This window comes from Microcaecilia unicolor, chromosome 1, assembly GCF_901765095.1.
Source record: "Microcaecilia unicolor chromosome 1, aMicUni1.1, whole genome shotgun sequence".
Taxonomy (NCBI): Eukaryota; Metazoa; Chordata; class Amphibia; order Gymnophiona; family Siphonopidae; genus Microcaecilia; species Microcaecilia unicolor.
Window position 1 is genome coordinate 326,376,156 of NC_044031.1, and position 26,590 is coordinate 326,402,745.

Consider the following 26,590-nt stretch of genomic DNA (forward strand, 5'->3'; position numbering starts at 1 on the left):
AGATTTGAAGAAAGAAAATGAAAAGGGAATGTGTGCCTGGAAATCTGTGTATGAATGGATGGTATTAAATAAGATTGTCTTCACTGAAAAGGGTGTATTTATGTGCTGCTTTAGAAAGAGCGGCCATGGATTCCTGTTTATGAATGCTATTCTGCCCGGGGTTAGGATCCCACACGCAATCTGAGAAGCAGCCAAGAAAAACACTCCTGACAGACAATGCCTCACTTCACCTGCTACAACACAGTGGAGTTCATTTGTGTCACGAATATGTGCAGTTAGGGTTCATGCATCTCATTATTTTGTTACATCGACTTCACAGGTCTCTCTCTCTCTCTCTCTCTCTCTCTCTCTCTCTCAGATACATAACCCTTTAAACAAAATAATAATAATTATTATTATTATTAGGGCGCTGCCTTCTGGAGATCCCCTTTCAAGTCGCATTAAAATATGAGAAAGGTGCTAATGTAACAGCTATCTGACCCTGGGGAGAAATTCTCCGACTCTGAAAATTAAAAATTGAACTCCAGAACTCTGTCTTGATCCAGACTGATTCTAGCTGTGCATTTCCTGAGTAGATGGATTACTACAGAAACATTGACTTTTTTTTAATTTAATCTCATGTTTTGCTTCATCAACCCTACCAAATTGTTCATTCTCTCCTTCTTAAATAGCTTAACAGCAAATATGTCTGTCTTTTTGCCATACCCAAAAACCTCAGCGTGACTCAGACTAGACTCTAGAAACAGGTTATACGGATTCTGGAGAAACAGGCAAAAACCTGTTTTAGCCAGTCTTTCTACCTTTCCTGCAACTGCGCAAAGGGAAGCCTCAGCTCATCCTAAACACCACAATGATAATTTGGTCATGCTCTTTAAAGAAGCACAGATGTACAAAAATACTTAAAGCTTTCTTTTAGCACCTAAGTAAAACATTTTACAGAAAATACTGGTAGATTTAGAAAAGTCCAGTCTTCCCACAGAAAACAAAACAATTTTCAGTTCCACCATCACCTTTGCAATACAAAACTTTCACAGGTTTTTGTTTTTTTCGTTCTGCTGGCTTTGTTGTCACCATACAAAAAAAATAAATAAAATAAAAAGAACCTAGAGGATCAACATAAATAAAATAAAAGCTTTATTTTTAATAAAATTATGTTTTGGTCAAAGATATGATACCGTGTCATTCTTTCACCAGTACAGATATTTTTTTAATCCAAAAGAATACATTGTGTTTTATTGTGTCATTTGTCTGAATACAGACTCGGTGGAATATCTAAATGATACCCTGCACTGAACTCCAAGTTGAAAGTAAGTTTTTATTATACTTGAGGGAAACAATGGGTTCAGCTGCTTATTGCATGGAGCAATTGTCAAGGGAGAGTTAAACTCAATTACTGTAACCATACTGAATAAAAAATACTGCCAAGAACAAAAATACGCCTGGGTAAAGACAGCCACTGAATAAAAAAAAAAAATCGACATAAAGCGTATCAAATATTTATTTATCTGGGCAACAAAGGACTATGATACATTGACAGGCTTGAAATCTACCGCCAGCACAACTCAATACAATACAACTTTAACCGCTTCCAACATGACCAGTGGAAATACAGGGTACCAGGTGCTCCTAAATGTTTCAAGTTCCTTCAACAACAACAACAAAAAAAATCTAAACCTTGACTTCTTAAATAGAATACCAAATTATTGCTTCGGTGATGCTTTTGAGGGAAAACAGTAGAGGCAGAGTCCACCCCCCTCAACATATATGAGTTTAGAAACCGCTAAGAGATTTAAAAAAATAAAAATCAAGTCAGGGTCCAACATCACTCTCTTTCTTTCCCCTCCCCCCTATATAATACTAATTACGCATCAATTCGCTTTCTTTATAATTCTTAACGTTTGTTCAGTTGCTTTCTTGTCGCCTTAACATGCTGCCTTAGGGGAAAATGCTGAATCTCCTAGAGAAATAACCCGCACTTCTGTCTTCTAAATAAGTACCTTGAACCACATGAAGAACTAAGAGGGAGAATTAAACCCCACCAACCAAGAGGTAAACGTCATCACCAGATAAATTAAAAAAAAAAAAAAAAGCTTGAACAGACGCACCATATTTACAATTCCCATTAAATTACACATAAATAAATATTTACATACATGAACACTGATCCCCCTTACAATAGTAACCGCGAATCGTGTTGAAGAGAATGTTCAAAGTGGTCGCTTTTACCTTTAGAGGGGGAAAAAAAAAGTTCTACAATTGAAGACGTGACAGGAAACTGTTGTTGGCGTATTCAAGTTTATGCACAATACTGCTAAAATATTATCACTGCCTCTTTATATGCCTGCAATCTTTAAACTGAACTTACAGAAGGAGAGGTGGTTTATTCAGTCGATGAAATTCTGGGGTGGGGGGAATTTTGTAGGATGGAGTTTGGTTTTTGTTTCGTTTTTCCATTTTTTATTAGAAAACGTTGGCCTTTAAAAAAAAAAAAAAGTTCACCAACTCTAACACAACTTGGACGGCTCCATTGTTTATCCTGTTCTCGTAGTAGCCTCCGTTTTGGGGAGCGTTAGAGACAAAAGAAGATAAGTGGATTACAAGCCTGTGCAGAGTGCATGTCCGTATATGTGTGCGTAAGGAAAGAGCAGTCTTTTGCAAACTCTGAGAACACTGGTAACCCACAGTGGATTGTTGCTCTGGTGGCCCGGAAAAAGGACAGGAAGCTGAAGATGGTAGGAAAGATACTGCAAACAAAAAAAAAAAAACGGGGGGGAAGGGGGGATCATTTTCTGTGCTTTTCGTCTTTGTCCCCGCTTTTGCTGCTGTTCTCCGTGTGACTGTTGGGGGTGTTGAGGTACATTTTGTCCATGGCTTTCAGGGCCTCGGTGAGATAATTCTGCAGGGCAGTGATGGCCGCGCAGACCGCTGGGCTGCCGAAGCCGTGCGAAATGAGGTTGAAGTGGGTGAGACAACTCTGGATCCCTGGCTCCAGGATTGGGTTTGGCCTGGAGTTTCCCAAAGGAGATCTGTCCTGAGCTAGCAAGTCTGTGAACTCTTTACAGATCTGTCTGAAAACCAAGCAAAGAAAAAAGGATTAGATATTGCTAACAGAAACAGCCAACTTACACTTTTTCGTTCTAAATTAAACAGACCACCACGTGAGAAACGGATCCTACTCCATACACCCTAGTTTAGGAATAAGGTTCATAAAAGTATGCGCAAAAATAACCCATTTGGACACACATATTTTCAAAGCATTTAGACTTACAAAGTTTAATAGTAACCTATGGAACTTTGTAAGTCTAAGTGCTTTGAAAATGAGCCTAACTGCGCCCGGAGAGAAACAGTTTCAACAAGAGTCATTTATTGAATTGTTCTTTTGTGGAGAGCTTTGTTACTAAAGTCCCTGAGCAGTTTGGAGCAAACTGTAATATGTAACACGATATGCAGGATAATATGTTGGATACACTTCAGACAGTTGTTACCGAAGGCTCATCTTATGCTAAAAGGGGATTTTCATTCCCTTTTTCAGATCAAGGAGTGGGGAAATGTAAGGTTTCCCTAGGAGAACGACTCATTTCCTCACCCTTCTATAAAAGCTCGTTATGGTTATGATTTCACTTCCCTTGGCTTATGAACCGCAATTCCTTCCCAGACTCCAGCAGCATCCCCCACCCCTGGCTTAATCGCCTCCCGTGCTGATGCACAAAAGGTTTGGATACCTTATAGTAGAGAGAGGGGGAAAAAGCAACCATAACTACAGAGGGGGAACCCGAGGGGGAAGTTATGATAATTAAAAGCTGCCCCCACCTCCTCCAGAACGAAACCTTGCAGTTGTACCTTGGATACCGAGGGATTTTTTTTTTTTTTTTAATGACTGCGGTCACGGTAAAGAGAGAAGAGAAGCTACAGTAATATCTAGAGTGTAAATACAGTTTGCAATGCAGAAAGCTGCACGCCTGGGGAGAGTCATGCGCCCTGCACTGGAGAAAAGCACGCTGTAGCGGATTCTGCTGGAAACTTATGTAAATGTCGTCCATCTATTGACTGCTGCACCCTTTCCTAACATTGCCCTCTAGCGCCCTGCCCTTTGGTGACATTTTCAATGGTAATTAAGGGGCACTAAACAAGCCGTTTAATTTCCAGCCACCTTACAACAACTTTTTCTTTTTCAGGCAACACCTAGAAGACCGATCAAAGGAACAGATACCTTATCTGTGGTGTATTAAAAGCTACACTATAATATTTAACAAGTGTTGATATTTAAGTGTTGATACTCCTACTGCATGGTTGGGGGGGGTGGCTGAGAGAGGTAATTCGCTTTAATATCCCATTTTATAGAATTACGGACTTAATAACCACCTTATTTGTAACAATTTTAAAACTAGCCAATTTCTCTAAATAATCATTTTCCAACTGAATATTTTTTTTAAAGCAACAGTGAGATTCTTCCAATGCACACCTCTTACAGGCGGATCAATTGGAAAAGACACACCAGCAGCTCTTAAAACAATATCCCTGAGACTTGTAGTTTTCTCTAAAGATTAATCAGACAGCAGATATGATGCCTTACTTGGTAGCTAGAAGCATGTTTTTTCTTGTGACTTGCTCGTTTGGATCGGAATGCTGTCGGTTGACATATTCAGCTACTGCTTTGGCAGGAAATTCCGTCTCACAAACATACCCAAAATCCCGAGCTAGATGTACTGCTTCTCCTACAAAGAGAAGAAGCAAAAGACGAAAATCTGTTCAAAATACGTTTTGATAACATAAACTAAAATTAGGTTGCAAATAAGACATGCTCACACATAAATCTTGCTGTGTGTGGATGTACATAGATAGATAGATAGATAGATAGATAGATAGATAGATAGATAGATAGATAGATAGATAGATAGATAGATAGATAGATGACCCAGATGAATAACAGATTGAAGCTAGTACTGGATTAGCTTAGATATCTCTGGAAAATGTCCACAAAATCGTAAATATGGAAATAGGGCATGAAGATTTCAAGAGTGCTCGCTTAAATATTTTTTTTAAGATACAGAAGAATGTTAAGTTTTGATGTGCTTTATAACCGCTGTTAATTTTTTTCTAACAAAAAAACGTATTGTGAATTTCCACACCAGATACAATGGATGTTTTTTTTTTGTTGTCATTTTATTCTGTTATATTGTTAAATTGCAAGTTGTAAACAATTAAGTAATTTTTTTCAATAAAAAAATTAAAAAAAACAAAAACGTATTGCAGACCTAAGCAAATAAAGTTTATTCCCATCGCACCTAATTGTTCGCTCTAAACGATTGACCAGGAAAATTTTAAGCATCCTTCAAGAGAGTCTGCCTGTTTTGGGTTTTTTTTTAATCTTTGGTTTTAATTTCCTGAACTAGTTGAATTTTACTGCAGGGCTTCCTGCCATTAGCTCCAGCTACGGAAGAGCGCATGCGCCATTTATGCTTCAAAGCTCCAGCCCTGTGAACTTATTTCTAGAAAATGATGCAGATCACAGAAAATAAAACCATACTTCCTTACAAAGTGCATCAGTCACTCACCAACTGCATCCCCAAAAGTTCTGTCAAAGAAACACTATCACCTTAACCTCTTTATGTGAGGACTTCATTATTTATTATTAATATTAATTCATAACTTTCATTTATTTATTTTGGATTTTGCTCACATCTTTTTCAGTAGTAGCTCCAGGTGAGTTACATTCAGATACACAGGGTATTTGCCCCATTAATAACATTTGTGTGTATTCACAACTAGGTGTGAATGTGTGGGCATGCATGCCATGTTCAGAACTGGCTTTACTGGATTCCATTCTAGAGTCGTCCTTTCATCATGCAACTTGGAGCATTTTAACAGTTCTTAGCTTTGCACCAAGTAGTTAACATTCAGAAAATCTTATTAGTTTCACACTTAGCCTTTCTAGTATGCATTTGAAGAAACAAGCCTGAAAGCTTGTCTTGAAGCACCCAATTAACCTTGGGCTGGGCTACTTACTAGAGACACCAGGCTTGGGTCACCTGAAATGGTTAAGGGTGAACTGTGGTTCCCAAACCTGGTCCTGAAGGCACTCCCAGCCAGTCAGGTTTTCAGAATATCCACAATGAATATTCATGAGATAGATTTGCATGCAATGGAGGCAGTGCATGCAAACCGCTCATGAATATTCATTTTGGATATCCTGAAAACCTAACTGGCTGGGAGTGCCTTCAGGACCAGGTTTGGGAACCACTGCAGTAGGAGGTTGGTTTCGTGCCAGGAAGTGGTCACTTCGAATTCAAATAATTTTCCTGCTGATCTCTTACTACCCTATTGGGCAGGTGTCCTTGAGGGATGGGTTGTTTATAGAGTTTTTAATGTAGCCCCTCTGAGGACATAGGCCACCCTATGTACAGTATATAACCAGATGTGAGCGCGGGATCCTGTGAGACCTGATGGGTTCTGGTGGAGGGTGGCTACGGTTGGCACAGAGGTGGACACCCAAGCTAGAGGGGATACAATTTAATTGTCAGGATGGGTCACAAGACCCAGTTAATGGGCATGGAGGCCCATGCCTGAACCAGGGCTCATGCTGTCAAGGTGGAGCTGTGAGAACTGGTATGGGTGGAGATGGAACAGCAATGGGGGAGGGGTATTTTCTATAACATTTTAAGTGTAACTCAGGGTGTTACTGTTCAGATGTTCTGGTTACCAATTTAAGTGTTGTGAATAAACAAAGCTGTGGCCCAGTTTACTTTCAATTTGTGTGTTGCATTATTCTAAGCAGTTTTAGGGCTTAAAGCATGTACATGTGGGAAGGGGTGAAACATGTTTAAATAAGCAATGTAAGGGGTAAAGATGTGGGGGGGAGGGGATAAGGAGATAGGACAGTCCCCGCCCCAATGCTTTAATATGTTTCTGAGGAGGATAGATTTCTCTCAAATGAGATTACAAAACCACCAACACAAACATATAAGAATGACCTGAAAACTGAACAGCAGCTTTCCCGATTATTTCCAAACAGTTTTCAGAGGATGTCCAACTTAAAAATGTGCAATCTGGCAATTTTGTAGGGTTCAGGGTTACTTTCTCATGAAAAGCAACATTAGATCCTTGTAACTCTTTACCACAGACTGGAGTGGCTCTGGCCATTTTTACCCAAGTAATGAATTGAAAATAAGGGCACCATTGAGGCTACATTTGAAGCTGGCTGGATACTCTTAATCTCTGACTGAGGTCAAGGATTCCCAAATTAATTCAGGAAGTAATGGTCAGGCAGTTCTCAAATGCAGATGTCAGAATAAGCTAAATGATTTACTGTTAGTTCATTATCCAAAACAACATTAATTCTTGAGAATTCCTGAGTCTTGACTTTTAAATTTTTATTTTGTTGTTGGTTTTCTTGATTGTTTTGTGTCAACACATTATAAAGTGTTAAAATCCTAGACCGATTATGAAGCTAATTTACAATGGAACTGAATTTAATTTTTAAAAAATGTGTTATCAACTCAAAACAAAGTGAAAAAAAAATTAGATATTTTTAGCATTTTTACTTCTCAAGAAGGATAGATTATTCTTAATGAAACCACTTACCTTCCACTAGTGACGTTAATAGGGTAACATTAGCAGCCTTGCGTCTGCCCGCTGGCAGGTTTAAGCCTATTTTATCTAGTTTTTCTCTCAAAGACCTTCCCCCGTTTTTTGATTTTGCTCTGTTTCAAAAGAAAATTAAAAAAAAACATATTTAGATTGCTGCCAATTTGTGCTCACATCCGGTTACTCACGTGATAAATATTCCTTATGGAACACAAGACAACACTTTTATGCAGTGAAAGTGCAAATTTTGGAGACTGAGCTGGTTAACTACACAATTACATAGATTAGGAACCCTGCAATGTGCTGAATTTTAGACAAACTTGTGTCATAAAAGACACTTAGAGAAATTCAGGGGAAACCAGACATTATGATTTCAATGTGCCTGTGTAAACATATGTGTAATGTCAGATATTACAATATATTGAAAAGTGCTTTTGAAAGCTTTATTGGTTCTGTTCTGCATGAAGCCAGGAACTGCAAATGACTTAAAATCATTGCAACATTATACTACAGACAGAGAGTTCCATTGAACCAGATTTGTTTACACTTTATGCGCCAGACTTACAAATTTAATTGGAAATGTCAAAACATACGTCAACATCAAAGAGTTTTATTGCGTTAAACTTAGAATAGACAAGTTATAAATATATATTATTGTTGTAGACATAAACAAGTTGGAGATAAATCGCTCGAATGAAACACTATACAAATTAATTCAGTATTTTATTCCCATCCCAAGTGCATTTTAATTGTAGGGATTAGATTCTAATCCTTCCCTAGGTAAACAGCCGGGAAATTATCTGGAGGGCAATAGGCAAGCTGCACATTATTGGTCTACCTACATTTTTTAAACTTTAACAGTTGATGAGTACTGTTTTTCCTCTCTTACCTTCTTTTTGGTACCATGTACTTTCATATCCCTCCTTATTCCCTGTAATCATATCTGCCTTTAAAAGCATTGCTGCGATCCCTAAATGAGTACAAACACTGGGGAAACATTTTTGAAAATGGCAAATGCCCACCGAAATAAATCCTATTTTAAAGCAGGAGTGATAGGTCCTGCTAAAAACACTGGTAGTTTTCTGAATTGTCTTTATGTGGTCTTTTTATTCTTAGGGCTTTCCAATAGCAGAAATAATCACTTTGTATAGTTTAACTTTTATTTTTGATCAGAATTAGCAGTATCTGTCCCTCTGTATAGCAACACCCTATCTTGAATGCTAATCTCTTCCCTCTGTCTTCTGTGACCCTATTGGCCCCCAGGCATTCAATCACTTTGCTTATGAGTTCTGACATCAGGAACCAGGCTCAGCTGCAAAATGCAGAAATGGAAGGGGCTGGCAAGTGTCCTGGAGGCCCAGATATGGAAACATGAGCAGTCATAGAGCAAACAAAATAATTTGTTGTTAGAGACAAAGAAGGAGATCTGTGCGAAATCCTTCATTGCTGGATAAGTCATAATACTACGATTATCTGGAATGTTTGGAGGTGCTATGATTGCCAAATGCTATTATAATACTACAGGGGTCGTAGGTGGACCTGGGAACCCTTTGACAAATTCATTTGAACAGAAATTCAGAGCTGGCTGATAAGAAATTGGAAAGTTTCAGAATATCCAATCAACGGCCTGGTTTATTATAATTATAATTAGTATCCGATCTTCCCCCCTTTCTCAAGTGCTCAATTTTATTTGGCAATTCTTGAAGCCAGCCGCTCCACAAATTAACTGAATGTTTGGAGGTGCTATGATTGCAGCATATTTTGAAAATCATACTTACAACAAATATTAGTTTCTCACCCCAAAGGCTGCCCCTTCTTGAACAGTTTTGGAAGTAACCCTTATTTTTACGCTTGCTATGCCTTAACTAAAATACATCCAACCCAATGCATGCATCTAGATCAGCTTTTTTTTATCAGAGCTATCAAATGAGGGAGGTTGACCATTTTCGAAAACCTTTTGACAGAATTGCCTACACCACGGAAAAGAAGCAAACCATGTATATAAATTGTGCCTGATTACCAAATAACTTCTGCTGCATTCCATGCATTAAATTGTTATTACAGGATGCTAGACAGCTGTTTCCTATGGGAATTGTAGCATAAATGCAATGTAGCTCTCAATTTTCAAGTTTATTTCAATAAGGCTGTTTTGGGAAGCAATAAGCGGCTCAAGTTCCTTTGCTTCTCTTCTGGGTTTGGCAGCTCAGCGATGGGGGAAGGTGTGAGAGTGTGAGTGGCAGAGGCCTCACCTCCTGAGCACTCCTCCCAGCAGGGACGCGTTCAGGCACTCGGGCGGGGAGAGGCGGCGCTGGACTTCTGCCACTGTCACCTTGTACTTCGAAGTGGAGCTCAGCAGAGACAGGCGGCCCGGAACCGAGCAGAATACCTCGTTGGGGTTTACAACTCCGCCGAACAGGCTGTCCTTATTGATGGAGATGGAGGACACGGCGTTACTGTGCGATTTGGACAGGGACACGGGGCCTAAAAGAGGGGAAGGGGAAGATGCTGAGGATGCTTTTTTTTGTTGTTGTTAACAATTACAAACAAAAAACAAAAAGTGAGAATGCCGTTTGGTGCAGCGATGCGTTGCAGTGCAGAGATATGACTGAAGGAGTATCCACAAAAGTAATAATGCACAGAATAATGCGTCCACAAACACACACTCTTGCAGAGTTATGCGTACAAATCCATTAAAAAAAAACATGTGCGGACTCAAATATAAATGCATGCCTGTCGTTATACAAAACTCACCTACAGCCTCATTGACATTTATGCAGACAGATGTATACACAAACAGAGGTATACTGGTACTGTACACGTATAAACAATGAGATACTCAAACAAGCACCTACACACGCATGCAAGCATGCATGCAAACCCACGTGTACAAATATTGCATGTACAATAAACGCATATATCATTTCGCACTCAGACACAAATGTACAACCACCCACTTCCCTATACAAATATAGAAACGGGCATGCATATAAGGGGCCCAAACGTACAACCACTCACATACTGGCCCCGCGTTTGAGATTAGACACTTTTCAACGTTACTCAAATAGAAGGTTGTCTGATTTCATTTCAGATTACCACTCCTACTTATCAGAGCGAAATCATTATGAAGCAGACGGGATTTTATTCAGTAGCACCTAAACTTTAGGTTCAGAGCACAAGCCTGTTTCACACAATGATCCCGAGCAGACAGATCTGGAACGTCAACTCAAGATTTCAATTTTAAACGATTATTATAACCACCGGCTTCTACCACAAGTGGCAGTCATACTATTATCCTGTATTATAACAACATGATCAACAAAAAGGGCAAGTCTCAGAGATCAGACTTCTGTTTAAACAAAATCGTAGCACTAAATAGAAGGCTAATATGCATATCATAAACTAGATTTAAAACGTAAGCAATAAAAGTGGGGAGAGTGTCAAGCTAACAAAATTAAAAAAGGATAAGGGGAAAAGGAAAGTGATATTCTGTGGGGAATCAAATTATATTGCCAAGGTGCAGAGATTTGTAAAATGTTAGCCTTGCAAAGAAACCAAATCTGTGCCGTTAGGTACTCTGTACATGTTACGTTTTGAAATAATAGAACAGGCCAATAGATTATAAAACGCAGAAAGCACGAATTGAACGTATTCAATTATAAACCGCAATACGATTACATTTCAATAGAATGAAAAAGTGGAGTTCCAAAAGGGAGGGGAAAAAAAACCACACACACATTTGGTTCAATTACTAGTATCAACAAATTGTAACTACAGTAACATCAGTAATATACTTTTTCACAATATTTATGCATTCCAGCAAAATACGTTTACAATTTAAACGCACATAGGTAAGATAATCGTATACAAAACAACGAAATTCGTTTTCTTACCAATATGTCAATTAAGATTAATAGCATTTTTTAAAAATATATTTAACTGCCTATCAACCAAATAATAAAACATTAAATAGGCAATTTTCATCGTCTTTCACTTTTCAGCAGGATCAGTTATGTAGGCTATTTTAAGATATAACAATGACAACGGAGGGGGGAAAATGTCCTGTTTCTGAACATCTCCCTGCATAAGAAGCCCAGTATTCCCCACCGTGTATATACTGTAACAAGTCTACCATATTTAAAACTTTCACCACAGTCTCGGTTTAAATACACATCTGATCTTCAAAAATATATGTTGCCTTCACCTTACATCTAACTTGGTGGGGGGTTTCCAAACCTATGGTTGGTGGGGGGTGGGGAGTGCAGGGGTGGAGGGAAGGCTCTCGGTTCGGGATAGATCACTTGTGACATTAATAGCTCTGGGGAGGCTAATAGAGACAATAGGAGTTAAACGAACTCTTGAGATTACTAATAAAAGAGCCAATTATCATGTCGCCTTAGAAAGAGCATCTCTTAAGATTTATCCTCTGCACATTTAATTTGACGTGACAAAGGCTTCACAGACAGAAAAATGAAACTTTAAACAAGCTTACTGTATACTGATTAGATTTGGAGATGGAAGCAGTGCTATACAGCCTCAGCTTCTGGGAAAGAATACTGTAGTGATGAAAGCCCCAGTTCTTAGGGAGAACAATAGATTCCAGTGAAAACCAAATGACTCAACAACAGAACACGGGTCCAGCCCATTATTCTCACGTTTTCTTCAATAAATTGAAGATTTAAATTTTAAAAAAAGGGGCTGTGACACCTCCATAATATTTTCAGCACAACTGAGTTATTGGTTTAAAAAAAAAAAAAAAGGGTAAAAATAGAAAGACAAAGGTCCTATTTTCACATAATCAAGAAGGGCCCCAGCTCTTATTCAGCAAAAATCGGTAAATAAAGCTCTGCCACAGCTGAAAATCCCCTAAACCCACCACCAACCATTTTTTTTTTCAGTCAGCCTTTTGACTTTTTTGGTCTGTAGTGCCAAATTATGTCACATTTTTCTACGATAGATTATGGATCTATTTAAAACAGTAAAAATTCATTTTGAAGTTGTACTTAACTTCTGGCAAAACGTAATGTAAAATAAATAAATATATCCAGATGCTTTCTGACGAGTAGCTCCACCTGACTAGTCTGATTTCCGAGATAAAATCAGAAACAAAATTGATAAACATTTCAACCCTAGCATTAAAAGTAATGCATACACAGGCATTTCCAAGTGTTTAAAATGCACAGCTTTTTTTTCACAACACAGAATTAAAATATTTGCAGCTCTCTTCCCTAATATACAGCATGTAAGGGCATGTCTGGAATGCTGAAGAAAATCTCTTACCTTTCTTAATTACAGTTTGATCTGGGATGTTAATGCTGGGGTCGTCTACATGCTGCAACACAAACGGATACAAATGTGGATGTGAATGCAGTGTGACAAAGAAACGAAACGAATGTTCTCGTTTTCTTGCAATACCTGCAATGGTCTTAAAGAGCCCCGACATTTGAAGGCAAACCTCTCTCTCTCTCCCCGGTTGATTGGGATATGGCCATTCCCAAATAACGTGAGTTACATTTTAAAAAAATCCCTTTGCCTCTCCCCGTGAACAGCACACGAGGGCACCACCTGGGATGTTCTCACTGTACTATTTCACGCTAAATCACGTCCCCATTTAAGCTGGCATCTCAGGCCATACTGAAAGATTGTTTATTTCGTAATGCTGCACTTGGGTCTGTAAACCTTAATTCTTCCACGCCTGCAGCGGTTGGTGCAGTAGAGCCATAATGGAGCAAAATGAAGGGAGAACGATTTGAAAGGAAAACATTTGTAAGCTAAGCAGGTTTTGTTTCCTAGAAAGCTGAGCTTCATATATTCCAATTCCAGCATAAGCAAAATATGCTTCCGCTTCGATTCAGGAATCTTAAACGCAGAAGCCACAAATTCCCTTGTTTGCTTTCCCACTGACCAGCAGTACGTTTGGCCTGTTTTCTCTCTTTTCAAATCGAATCTGTGCACTGGAATCAAATCGTGATTAGTAAGTGAAATGAAAATCTAATTCAAAAACTGACAGGCAATATAATGTCTGGCTGTGTTTACAAATTAGCACCAGTGATGCTGAGATAGAAGTTTTCCGTGATGGTTACAAAACACAGTCATTGCCATTTAAAAACCTATTACTTCCGTCTCTAGTCTTTGTCCAACAATAATACTGATTTTAACATTTTCCATTCTGCCTTGGATTTATGCGGCTGTTAATTGTGGCTGATCTGAATGATTCCGGGTGGATGGTACTAAGTTGCTTTATTACAGGTTTTATTATACTCAATGCTCTCATTTGTAACTTGCCTAAAGTGCTTCTGGATTTAAGCATAATTAAATTGAGAAATGTTCAGAAATTACTGAGCAGTTCTTGTGTTTTAACTATAAGGGGAAATATGATCCCTTAATGTGGGGCACCCTAAAGCCATGAAGTGAATATAGTGTGGCTTTTTTGTGTGTCTATGTGCTACTTATAGAAATATCACATGCAGTGGGGCTGTCAAAAGAAAGACAGTCCAGCAAGATCTGCAACATTCAATACTCTTCAGCCCTTCACTTTTAATTTTTGTCCCCTACAATAACCTTTGCATGTCATTTTCTTTGTGTTTAGAAATTGCTACTGCTGGGTAAAAAAAAATTGAAAATGGCATATTTTTTTCTTATTTAAATTCTTTTGAAACCATGATTCATTTTCTACAAACCTAATACGTTTATTTAAAGGACTTGGTCGTACATGAATTTTATTTAGAGCGTCTGAACACTTGCAGAACAGTAAACTTTTGTGATTTTCAACTAGCCACATATCTAAATCTTAGCACAAATATTTCAACAGAGCTGTATTTTGAATAAATCACTAAACAGAGGCCCGAAGGACAGGCCATAGGAACAGAATAGATAAATATATATTTTTTTTTAAACCACACAAACATTTCCTGTCAGACTTCTACAGAAATCTTCCTGCAAACACTATACAAACTATTAAACCTTCACTTTTTATTTACTGCTAATTCAGTACAAGCAAAATCACTTCCAGGCTGGGTGAGGTGCCTAGACAGCTACTCCAATGAACTGGCACCCACTTTTATTTGAAACTGCAGACATGGGGCAATTTCCCTTAGTTATTGGAGACAAACAAGGGGTTATATCATACTTGTTATCCTACGTTCAAAAAAAAAAACACCAAATTGGATACAATCAGTTATTATTTATTTTTTAACTCACATGAAACTGTCATGAACTTTCACTGCAGACATACATTAATGAAATTCCGGGAATCATAAAGAAAAAAAAAATCACTCCTAGGAATCAGGTAAATAATGCCCTGTGACTACAAAAAGATTGTAGTGCCCCTTAATAAAACACCTAGCCTCCAAATGGGGCGTATCGTAACTATGGAAAAGATGCATTTAAATTCATTTGGATCAGATGTTACCTTGGGGGGGGGGGGGGGTCATAGTAAAATGTTAATGCAATACCTAGGTGGACATCGTTTTTAATTGCATTTATCGATAACCGAATTAGACCAAAAATAATGTATTACTAGTAGATTGAAAACATTTAATTACTGTATAGCGGGGTAGAGCATGCAGAATTTGATAATAAGCTACCTAATGGCTTGTGAGGCCATCACACAGTCAGTCTACATTGTAAAATAAAGGAGACAGGATTTCAATGGCTGATGCCTTAGGGCCATACTTCCTGAAGGCTTTCTCTCTTTTTTTTGTCTTTCCTGAACAAACCTTAGTAAAGATCTTGCACTGTATATGGGGATGTGTATCAGGCATAATCAATCGTTTCTAGGTCATCCACCTTGTTTTGGAAAGAAAATGTTTACTAGCTGTACTATTTCCCAGCTGTCTGTACTAAATTTTATGGAAGGCTTTGTCATTTTATTCAGCTGTGAAATATAATTTTCTAAATCAAGCCCCCCCCCTTTTTTTTTATTGTTGAGATCAGCCAAGAAGCCCAACCCAGGCCTTGTGGTAGAGATTGTGGCATTATTGTACCCTATATGATATTAATTGCGTCAAAAAATGCTTGACAAGCTTTTTAATGCATCAAATGATCTCACATGGGATATTAAAACCCTTTTCACATTTTCATTTGGAGGGAAAAGTGGTGGAAATGGGTCATCTTTTCTAAAGTGTATTTGATCTCTAAGGAATGAGCAGTAAAAAAAAAAAAAAAAAAAGATCTGACTTTGCAGGATCCTTACCGGTACATCTTCAATCGCATGAGGTATTGAGTGGATGGAGATGTCTAATCCTGAGCTCAGGCCATGGGGTGCATGCAGCAAATCCTCATGCCGCCGGTAATCCCTTCGAGGGTCCAGGCCAGGAAGTTGGTGGGGTAAACCCCGGTGTGTGTGTAAGAGACTGGCTTCCTGGCTCTGCCTCTGTCCCGGCCAGCCCGGATGCTGAGGCTGAGGCTGGGCGTGGAGCGAATTTAGGCTATAGGGGTCGTTTACGTGGGAATAAGGGTCTTGAGACTGGGGGTAAATGGGCTGGTAAGGTGGGGGGAAGTAAGGAGGCTGGAAGTCGGCATTAGGGGTATGAGAGAGCGGGGGGGCGCTGGTATATGGAGATTGACCCACAGTCCCCAGCTGGGGTAACCGGGCGGTCCCATTGCTGGTTCCATCATGACGGTCCTGACGAGAGGGAGAAGAAACAGACAAATTACACATGTAAAATAAAACAAATTTGTTTTCTTGTTACAAGTAAATCAGTTAGTAAATACAGTATTGATCACCCTACTGTGGTACACTTTTTTCAATGTGTATTCCTGGGTACGTGAAGAAAATATTCTTTGTATAAGAGTTTCTGAGAAGTACTGTTTGTAAGATAGAAATGAAATAATTTGGTAATGTGTGAAATGTGCCCTGTTAAATCACAGGCACGAGTAATCATGTTTTGTGTAACAAATCAAACATTAAAAACGACAAACTGGTAAACGAGTATTATATATTTAAACTGATTTTAAAGCAATTTAAAAATGACATGTTATCACATATGCCTTGTTTCATCTTGTCTAGAAATTCACGCATGCATTTTGTTCTACGTCTCGCTTAGGAAATGGGAATTGATTTAAAGGTCCATCGTTACATTTTGTATTTATTTAAGGGACTATACAAAGAACATATATCGGCGACTTTCTACAATCATAGCCATTTATGTCAACCTGTATTAATTTGCAAAGCCCTGCTTTGTGCGAGCACCAAAATCTATCGTCAAGGCGTACTGCTTATCAGGAATGAAAAACCAAATACTAAGATAATCACATGAGATACTTTTAAGAGCTGTACCAAAAAGTCTGTTAACACAAAATAATATAGGTAATGTGAAAATGTACCTTGTACTAAAAGCCCTATGAATGACACACAAACAAAAAAAAATCTTAAAATGACTTGCAAGGCGTCTTTATTATAATTTGTTTCAAGAATAGACATGCATCCGTGCAATGTATTAGTACACGACAGATTTTATCCTAAATACATGGAAGGATAAAATGCGGAACGTTCAAAGCGTGCATTTTGTATGGGAAAATGTGGAGAAACACAAGTAGACATGGCAGTAACAGCCTTCAGTAGTTGACTAGAAACGGCAGCCAGTGTAAAAAATAAAAATAAAATAATAATAATCAAAGGGCGAAATAGAAAAGACAGCTGGAAAGAAAAGGAAGCAAAAAATATGTCGCATAGGAAATCTGATCGGAAAAAACAAAGTCACAGCAATAACGCACACACCCCCAAATCCTCAGTAAAATTATCAAGCAACTCACCATGGCTGAAAAACTGTGTACTAACATCTGGGCAGAGACTGGCTTGCCTCGGCAGGGCAAGGGGAGAAAATATCGGAGAAAAGTGACCAAGAAAACCCGATGGCAAAATGAAAGAAAAAAGAAGCAGAGGAAGCCCAGGACTAGACTATCACTCTAAGAACACAAAACCAAAGATTCTCCTGCATCGGCCAAAAACTATAATCCATCAGAACTTGAATAAATTCCGGCTGCCTTCATTTAGCGTTGCAAAGGCGATCGCTCTGTCTCCTGTTCGTGATATTATTAATTCAAAGTTTGTTTCTGGGTTTATTTCTCTTTCTCTCTCTCTCTCTCTCTCTCTGGCTCTCTCTCTTAATCCTTTTCTCTCTTTCCTCTTTATTTCTGCCTCAGCTGCCGTACGCCTTGAGCTGCTAACACAAGAAATCGGTTGCCTTCCTCGGACTCCTAAAAGCAGATATGCATGACTATTAATATTACACGAATACTTAATAAGGGAAGAATGGTTAGAAATCAAGCGTGAAGGGAGGAAGCAACTCAAGGCAGTGCCTGTTCTAAATGACGTCCATTGAATGAAGAATCAGTGTCTCTAATCACAGAGAGAGAGGGAGAGGGAGAGGTTGAGGGAGAGAGAGAGAGGGGGACATTCTGTTGCGTCTGACGAATCACATGAAGGGGGGGAATATTTCAAAAGGTTGCAGGGCACGCAAAGTGAAAGAGAAAGAGATCTATTCTAGACGGGGAGGGGGAGAGAGAGAGAGATGAGAGAACACACACACACACGAGAGAAAGGGAGAAATAGGATGTGGGGCTAAAAGCAGGAAGGGGGACATGAAGTGAGGAATGAAAGGACACCTGGGAATCCTGGGAGTATCCTGGATATGCCATGGGCATGTCTGCCGCTGTCCGGTTGGTGGTGCTGCTGCTGTCGGTGGCAGAAGAAAGGCTGTTGGAGCTGTCGGGCCCTTTGCCTGCTGTCAGATCCGAGTCCGACGATGGGCCCGGTTCCCCCGCTGCATGAGGCTGGTGGGCCATGCTTCCAGGAGTCCTCTCAGAGCCCCCGGGACAGCCCTTTTCCCCCCACAGAGAAGCTAGGACGGCTTCCGTCCACAAGCCCCAGGCTTTTAAACTCCTCAATGCACGCCTTTTTCTTGATCTTTGTTCCCCCCTTCTGTGTTAGATCCGAGTCGGGCTCTAGCGACCCGTTTGGGCTGGGCAAAATGTAAAAAAAATCCCAACCGCAGAACACTTCAGAATTGCTCTAAGCTTCGGTTTTCTTGGGAGTTGCACTGCAGCCAGATTCCGGAAGGGAGCCTTAGGTAACTTTTTTTTGTTGTTCTTGTTTTTCTCCTTTTGATTTGCTGGCCTTCTGTTAAGATTTGCCCGACAGCCGTACGGTTTCTTCTCACTCCAGAACGGGATCCGGTGTGGTGGCGGAGGGAGCGATGGCTTGGGCAGGCTTTCGATCCTGGCCCAAACCGGCCGGCTCAGCTCGGTTCGGCTCTTGGTTTACAGTTCCTTTCTCTCTCTCTCCCTCAGTCTCTCTCCCGCCCGGCCGGCCGCTGCTGACTCCAGCGCCAAACCCGTTCTACAGGCTGTACAACTCAGGAAAACAACTCCCAAAAATATTACCTGCTTCAACTTTACACATCTCTTGTCTGGCTAGGGTTAGAACAACAACAGTCACTTACCAACTGCCTGTCCCTACAAAACTATGCACGCCTAAAAAAAAATAATACATATAATTCTAATCCCCTACTGAAACCTAGATTACAAAGTCTAAGCTCCTGAGAAGCTTTTTTTTTTCACCTGTCACGGTTCTTTCTTTTTCTTTTTTTTTAACATTATATTTCACCAGAAAGCACAAATCACCTGGAATATTATTTTTACTGTTCTAATCAGGGCTCCAGCGAGATTAAAAGGATGCTGCTAACCCGAGCAGGTTCAGATACTTCAGTTTTCAACCCAAGTGTACTCCAGCCCCCCTCCTCCCCACACAAATATACAAGATTTGGAATAATATATCCATAAAGAATCACCACGATCGCATAACAGGCAATATATGAGAACCACCGCTAGGACAAAAGCAAAACAGAGCCCAAGACTGTAGAATGAAAAAGGGGGAAATAAAAGCACACACACTGCAATTTGCAATACTTGCAAAAGTACAAATACGAACCAGATTTCGAGCTAGATACAGCTCAAGATATTGCAGTTGCGCTATAATTTGATATGCACTACAAGCTAGGCATGCGAATATTTGGTTTTACTTGGCATGTTCTGTGATACAAAATTATGACCAGGCGTCTATTTCTTTTCTTCTATAAGAGTCGGCGGTTTTGCTGATTGTTTTAATTTGGATAACAATAATTGTCTCCAATCAACAGCATAACACTGAAAGCAAAAATAAACTAAAATGTAAAGGCTGCTATTGTTATTACTATTTCCTGTCTACACAAAATACTCTGAAACTGTCATTTTGTTTTACAGCCTTAATCGTAGATTTGTATTTATTGATCTCTTTAATCCACTTTTTGGCTCGCGCTAAATATTGCTTCCATTTGTGAATGAAGACAGATACGAGTCTTGTGTGCGTGCGCTTGAAGCACCTTTTGCGCCTAATGTTATTTCACAGCACGAGATTGGATTAAAGCTTTTAGCAAATAAAGCCGTTTGCTTTTCAGGTCGGTTTCTAATTGGATCATTGGCTAACTTACTTTTGCTAAAAAGCCAACAAGGATCACGTTTCATAATGTTCTTCAATAATTCCTTGGAATCAGTTTGCTTTGTCCTGAATCCCTTTGTCCTTTTTAATTTGTTTATATTTATTATTTTTTTATTATTATTATTTTAATCGTTTTCTCACATGGTCCTCAATGCAGCCTTTCAGATTCTCACTTTTATTTTACAACGAACACTTTCAAGCATCTTAAACCCCCAACTTCTACCATTGTTCTAGTAAAATAATTGTAGGAAAACCTCCGCCTCACCCCCCCCCCCCTCCCTCCCAAAAAAAAACCACGCTCCTCTTTCAACCTTATAAATGCTGCACATTTTCCTAAACCACCCGCAAAGATCTCCGGATCCAGTAAAGCCCGGCAGTTATGGCTGGGCTGGCTTCTCTGCCCTAGCACAGCAAAGAGCTTACCTCGCATTCCTCATATTTGATATTATCCGTCAACTTCCAAAGCATTTTCATGGAGTGCAGCGAGAGGCTATGCGCTCCCCCTGGTTCATAAAAGTCCTGAGCCACCCTGGCATGTAGAGTAGTGAGTGGAGGCTGGAGTCTGCAGAGCTCCCGTGCACGCTCTGAGATCTCCCTCTAATGGCAGAAACTTTTCTCGTTCCCAGCTCTTTACCAGCCAGCCTAATCGCCTCATTAGCATATCGAAATATAGTCCGATTGCTCGTCAGCACGGCAACCTGCGGCGGTGTGGGACACAGGTACAGTCTACCCCTTTACTAGAGGACCCTCAAGTAAAGACTGAGCTACTGACGAGAGAAAGGCTTCCTGAAGCTTTTTTTTTTTCTACACGTGTTTTTGTTTTTATGGCTCTGGTGAGGCAAGTGGTTGCAACTTTTTTTTTTTTTGAAGGATAAAGGTCGAAGAATTTTGTAAATTTTGTTTTTAAAGCTTTCCAAATCACAGGGTTACCGGTTTTTAAAAGGGAAGATCAGGCTTTTAACTATGTACAAATCTTACACACAAACACACATAATACACATATCCTGCTCCCATTTCAACAACCAAGCCCTGGATAGAGAAAGCATAACTTTTACATTTCCCTCCCTTTAGTAAGCTCTTATGCACTGGTGCATTCTCCTAAATTGTGTTTTCTTTCCTAGGGAGCAACACAAAGGGTTATTTATTATACAACTAGTATCATTTGTTTATTTGTGACATTTATATCCCACATTATCCCAAACAAATTTAAGTTCAATGTGGCTTACAATAAACAGTATCGGATGCATAACAAAGAATAATGCATAAGAAAGTAATTTGTTGTAAGAATCCAATTTTACAATAGAATATCATAAATATACTGGGATAACTATGGATGTTTAACATTTAGAATATCTATTATGAATGAGAAATTGTACATGAAAGTTAATGGTAAATAGAGTAATAACCAATTCAGGTAATAATTAATTGTTTGAGGTATTGTTGTTTTTTGTGAGGGTTTGTTTGAATGGGAACGATTTGAGGTTTTTGCGGAATCTAGCATTTTTCTGTATATTTCTTATTTTGGGTGGTAAGGAGTTCCACCATTTGGTTCCTAGGTAAGTGAAGTCTGCACAGTGGACATGCAAGGGATCTTTCAAAGAGAACCCTTAACAACTCATTTAAATAAAGCAAGGCTGACAAGGACACTTAAGTTGGTACTATTTCTAGGCACTGCACATCTCACAGGTTTTATCATTGTTATTATTATAATAATTGGTATTTAAAAAAAATATGTGCATTACCACATGGATACAAACTGTTAACATAGATTCTACAGGTAAGGAAGTTCCCTTACAAAACAGGCTGTTAGAATTGCTGGCTGTTTATTTGGGTTTGGTTTCCAATTAAATTAAACCTCTTCCTTCTACGATATGAGCACCGAGTACCGAGCAAATCAGCTGGTGAGGAGGATTTGGCTGGTACCCAGCCTTGGCTCACACGGTTTCATAGGCGCCCAGAGGTACTCCACCCTGGGGTTACATTCAAAACAGAGGGAACCCATTTAACCTTGGGGTTATAAAACCGAACTGACTTGACCTTCACAGATTCTCTTCATGTCACTTCATTCATTGATTATTACATTTTACAGACCAGAAACTGGAGAAAAATACAGGTATTCTGAACATCATAGGCAGCCATGGGGGTAATTTTCTGCACACATCTTCTGCAGTTTGAAATTCACTACAAGTCCCGACGGGCACCCAAAAGATCTTTTGGAAAACTTCTCTCTTCCAGGCTCCACCTTTCCTAGAGTTGCTCTTTTTAAATCCCTTTCGTCTTCACATGCCAATAGAGTAAACTGTTGTTTTAGTCCCATTGAGGTTTAAATTGAGTTGCAGATTATTCCTCTGTAGTTAATGTAAAAGAGATCCCTTTGAAAAAGAACCATCTCGAGGTAGCGCCATCCTCTGGGGTCAGTCGGGCCTGGGTTTTTATGAACGCCATTACCATGACAGCGCACTTAATTAAATGTGAATACAGAGAAAAGGATCAAACTGCTGTTAGTGGAAGGTGATAATGATTTGGCGGGTCGGGTGGGGGGTTCCTTCTTATTTTCTGCAGACTTCCGATCAATAGATGCAGTGTTTACACCTCATTAGCAATTTTGGTGGAGTTGTCATCTTCATCAGGGGCCTATGTCCTTAATTATGTGACCGTGACAGATTTGGCCAGATTAGGCAGAAACATCTACTCAGCCGAACTGCTGAAATGATTAACTGATTTGGGGAGACACATTTTACTATTTATGGTTATACCAAGTTCAATATTTAAGGAAATAAAATGCAGAGTTTTTTTTTTTTTGAGCTGTTACTTCCTCTCACATCTTCAAATTCCAGGCAAAGCTGATGATTTTTTTCTCCATGTCTAAAACAACGTTCAGCAGATCTACACTGGGTATTTCAGGGAGTTATAAGCAAAGCAGTAATACAATAATGGGGGCGGGGAACACGTCATATTTCAGAATTCAGACCCCTTATCACCCACATTTTATTCCTAATTGTAAAATGACTCCTGTGTTTATTGCATCCAGTCTCTGTTTCTTGAATATTAAAGCTGAGCTGCTTTGTTTTTCACCTGGAGTATTTTAGATATTTGTGTTTGGTTTAAAGCGAGCTTATTCTTCTGAATGTGTTAGGTTTCGTGTAAAAGTAAGCAGTGGCAGATACATGGTGTATATTGTTTTGAATTTAGTTTCAAGGAGTACAGCAGAGTGTGTTTTATTCTGCTATAAATGGGGCACAAGTTATTTACAGACGGGACTTTCAAGTTTATAGAGCTCCTTTAGTTATATAGCGGACAATTAAATAGCTTTGTGAATATTTTTCGCCTTAAACGTTTGTAGAGTATTATTATTATTATAAGTTATCGGTAACGAGTACCATTTTGACAAAAGGAGATTTTAATGTGAACCCTTTCCAAAGAAAAAGTGAAAAGAAAGAAATATTGTCTAAAATATAGACTAAAAACCGGATAAATATCAATGAGTGCAGAGGGATGGCTTTGTAAAATTCCAGTGCCCTGAGCTGCCAAACCTTTAAAGTTCACCTGCCGAAAAGAACGTATAAGGCCCGAGAAGAACTAACACGTCGCTTTTTCCTGAAATAGTCATAGCAATGGCGTTGGTGCCTTAAAAATACAGGACGTACAGAAGATCAACTTATATCTCGCACCTCCTTTACACTTTGAGAAGTCTGTGCCGGCCAGAAATTAGCATTGTGCAAAAAGTAAGCCTTCACTTTGCTTTTTTAACAGTAATCAAGACAACCGAAAGGCTATAGTGTGCAGCACCCAAATTTTGAAATAAATCTTGCAAGTAGCTTACTCTGTGAGTAAATATTGTACACGTGAATAACAAAGGTGAGCAAGAATCTCCAAATTATGTATCAAATCGTATAAAGAGTAATGATCAAAAACACGTATGTGTTTTAGGAAGACTCAGAGCCTTATCCTCTATTTGCGCTTTACTATAAAGTGTCTATTGTCAGTTCACAAGTGGTTTCAGGCGATTTTCTAATCACTCATGTGCTGAATTGACTTTAAGGCTAGTGTAATTAATGAATTGGAACTGCCAATCATTAATAGCATGTAACAACGCGACCTGGAGAGGTTTTTCCCCTTTCTATCAACGACCTTAATCTTCACTACCTCAGGTAAATCACTGCTTAGCTGTTTGAGGATGAGCCACTTCAGTTTCCGTAATCACCTTAAATACCACCCCACCCCTTCCCCCCCCCCCCCCAAAAAAATTACCTGCCAGTCCCCCATTTTTGCTAGGAGTGACATTCTCTCCGTCCCCGTTGTTCATGCAGCGAGGGCTCCGGCTGATCCTGTGATCGCTTAGGCAAATCCTCCTCTTACCTGCACAGGAACATCTCACCTGCTCATAAAAAGCAGGGAGCTACCTGGCCGCGCATGCGCACCAGCCTCGGAGCCCTTGCAGGGGAAATATGATGGATTTACAGCAACTGAAATTTTAGCCTCCATTTCTTTCTCATCAGCTTCCCAAATCATCAGCCTGGTAAATAGTGGGAGAGGGGGGGGTTACACTTTTTAGCAGTGTTACAATCTTTGGGGAATGGAAGAGAGAGAGAGATGTATTTCTCCATTCCCCTCAGTAGTGACGGCAGATTTCCCCTTATCTCTGTGACTTTACTGACAAACAGAACTGGACATTTACCTTAGAATGTGTAAAGATGTCACTGTGCCACAGAAAATCCTTCAGATCTAAAAACATCCTTTTTCCTTTAAATCTACACTGGTGTAAGTAAGACCTGTGCTAAAATATATTTAGCTAAAACGTTAACCTGCTACTGAGCTCAAATCAGCCCTCCCCGCAAGCACATCACCTCTACCGTCACTCAAAAAAGCCTCTGTAAAATGGACGATATCTGTTTCCGTTTCACCACTGAATCATCAGTGCCCTTTAATAATCTCTACAGTTTATTTTCCTTACCAGCATATTGGTGTTGCATAATGAGCTTGCATGTATAATGAAGTAACCTAACAGGTTGCAGATATAACCACAAGCTACGGGAAACTTGTTGCGTAACCCTTGCAGTGGACCTGTGACACAGTGTGAAAAGTTGCCTTCCCCTCCCCCTCCTCCTCCTCCTCCTCCTCCTCCTCCTCCTTCAGGGAGCAGACGTGGAACGCATTCATCTGTCTACTCTCGGGCTATAACGCTGGTTTAGCAAGTAGGCGTTATAAGGATCGAACTTTATAATATGTATGTGACAGGAATATTCAGTTTAGGTTCAAAATCTCTTGCGCCTTCGTTTTCAGAACTATTTCTTTTTTTGGGGGGGGGGGGGGGGGGGGGATGAAGGCTCCAGTCACAGCAACCTTTTCATATGGCCCTAGTGGTGCTAACTGTTCTGTTGTTCACTGCCCACCTTATTTGTGGTTAGTGAAAACATATATTTTACAAGTGACCTTCCCGGTAAATAATTCTTGCTCCACAGCATTCAAATTGCCTAAGGCCGAGCCGTCCTGACGATAAATGTGCTCGAAAGATACCAGACAGGCAAAATACATTCCTCACTTTTTTTTTTTCTTTTCCAACCCTATAAAACCACCCCCTCAAAACAATTTACTAACTCGAAACTGTAGTCTTATTAAGTTTCATTGATATTTAAACGAGAAGTGTTTTTCTTTCTTGTTTGAGCTTGGATTTATCACCCCCTCGTATTTTTTATTTTTTTCAGATAGTTCATATAATCTCAGTGTTTATTACTTTTTAAGGGTTTGCCAACTGGAGGCCTGTTTGGTTTCCTTTTGTTAAAGGGAAGGGCTGAGGGGATGATTGTTATCATTAGTGTGTGCAAAGAAACTCCATAACAGTTCTGGAGAAGAAGGAAAAAGTTTTGGTTTGGACAAAGTTAGTTCAGATACTACAAACGTGTAGTGAAAATGCCTTTACAAATGTACCAGAACTTAAAAGGTGCATGAAAGCACATCTCATTTATTTATACATACGCATACATATATCTATATGTATCAAAATGTAGCCATTAGACATAAAATATTCCATCCAGCTTAGTGAGGGGACTGGATCCCACATGCAGTGTATTTTATCTCCAGGATGTGGTTAAAGAAAGGCAAACAAAAGCGAGATAGTTCCGGTATAGTTTATTATGAATACATTCTGTCATGCTCTGTGTTATCATGGCACTCGAACTCGTGAGAAAGCCTAACATACAAACACACGTGAAGAAAAAAAAGCTGCAGCAGGTTTAAATCGGTGGAATAAAAGTCTGTAATTCTGGGCAACCTGTTTGCGCGCGTATGTGAAAAGCGAATGTATTAGCACAGAGACGGCGATTTTCGGGCACCTCTGCACAATGGTCTGGGGTAAGATGCAGCCTAGAAATGAGGCTCTTTGTCCTGTTGTAGTGAATGCTAAATCTTAGGGCGGGTGGGGGGCTGAGATTTCTCTGGGGTCAAGCCCCCATGGTTGGTTGCCTCCCCCCCCACGCTAATTCAAATATTGCGTTCCACAAGGTGTTTCTCGCGCTTTAAAGGATGTTTCTT

General features: G+C 39.6%; 1 protein-coding gene across 5 annotated transcripts; it reads right to left on the minus strand.

Moving 5' to 3' along the window:
- Positions 1–1,121: 1,121 nt before the first annotated feature.
- On the minus strand, positions 1,122–24,811 carry TFAP2A (transcription factor AP-2 alpha). 5 transcript variants are annotated; one of them, XM_030209014.1, is made up of 7 exons: positions 24,738–24,811; positions 15,776–16,207; positions 12,862–12,913; positions 9,834–10,065; positions 7,582–7,700; positions 4,574–4,715; positions 1,122–3,068 (listed from the first exon to the last, which is right to left on the minus strand). In XM_030209014.1, the coding sequence occupies exons 1-7, from the start codon at positions 24,792–24,794 to the stop codon at positions 2,783–2,785; spliced, it is 1,320 nt and encodes a 439-aa protein (XP_030064874.1). In that variant the 5' UTR covers positions 24,795–24,811; the 3' UTR covers positions 1,122–2,782. The 5 variants fall into 5 exon arrangements, with proteins under 5 accessions (XP_030064874.1, XP_030064889.1, XP_030064880.1 ...); XM_030209029.1 differs by lacking the exon at positions 24,738–24,811 and adding an exon at positions 24,311–24,398; XM_030209020.1 differs by lacking the exon at positions 24,738–24,811 and adding an exon at positions 20,483–20,669.
- Positions 24,812–26,590: the final 1,779 nt, after the last annotated feature.

Excerpts from the sequence above, each read along its gene's own strand:
- TFAP2A (XM_030209006.1), bottom strand. The coding sequence starts at position 18,369 with ATGGCCCACCAGCCTCATGCAGCGGGGGAACCGGGCCCATCGTCGGAC. Across the intron at positions 10,066-12,861 it reads TCAAACTGTAATTAAGAAAG|GCCCCGTGTCCCTGTCCAAA; the intron begins GTAAGAGATTTT and ends CCCCTCTTTTAG. Across the intron at positions 4,716-7,581 it reads ATTAACGTCACTAGTGGAAG|GAGAAGCAGTACATCTAGCT; the intron begins GTAAGTGGTTTC and ends TTCTCTTTGTAG.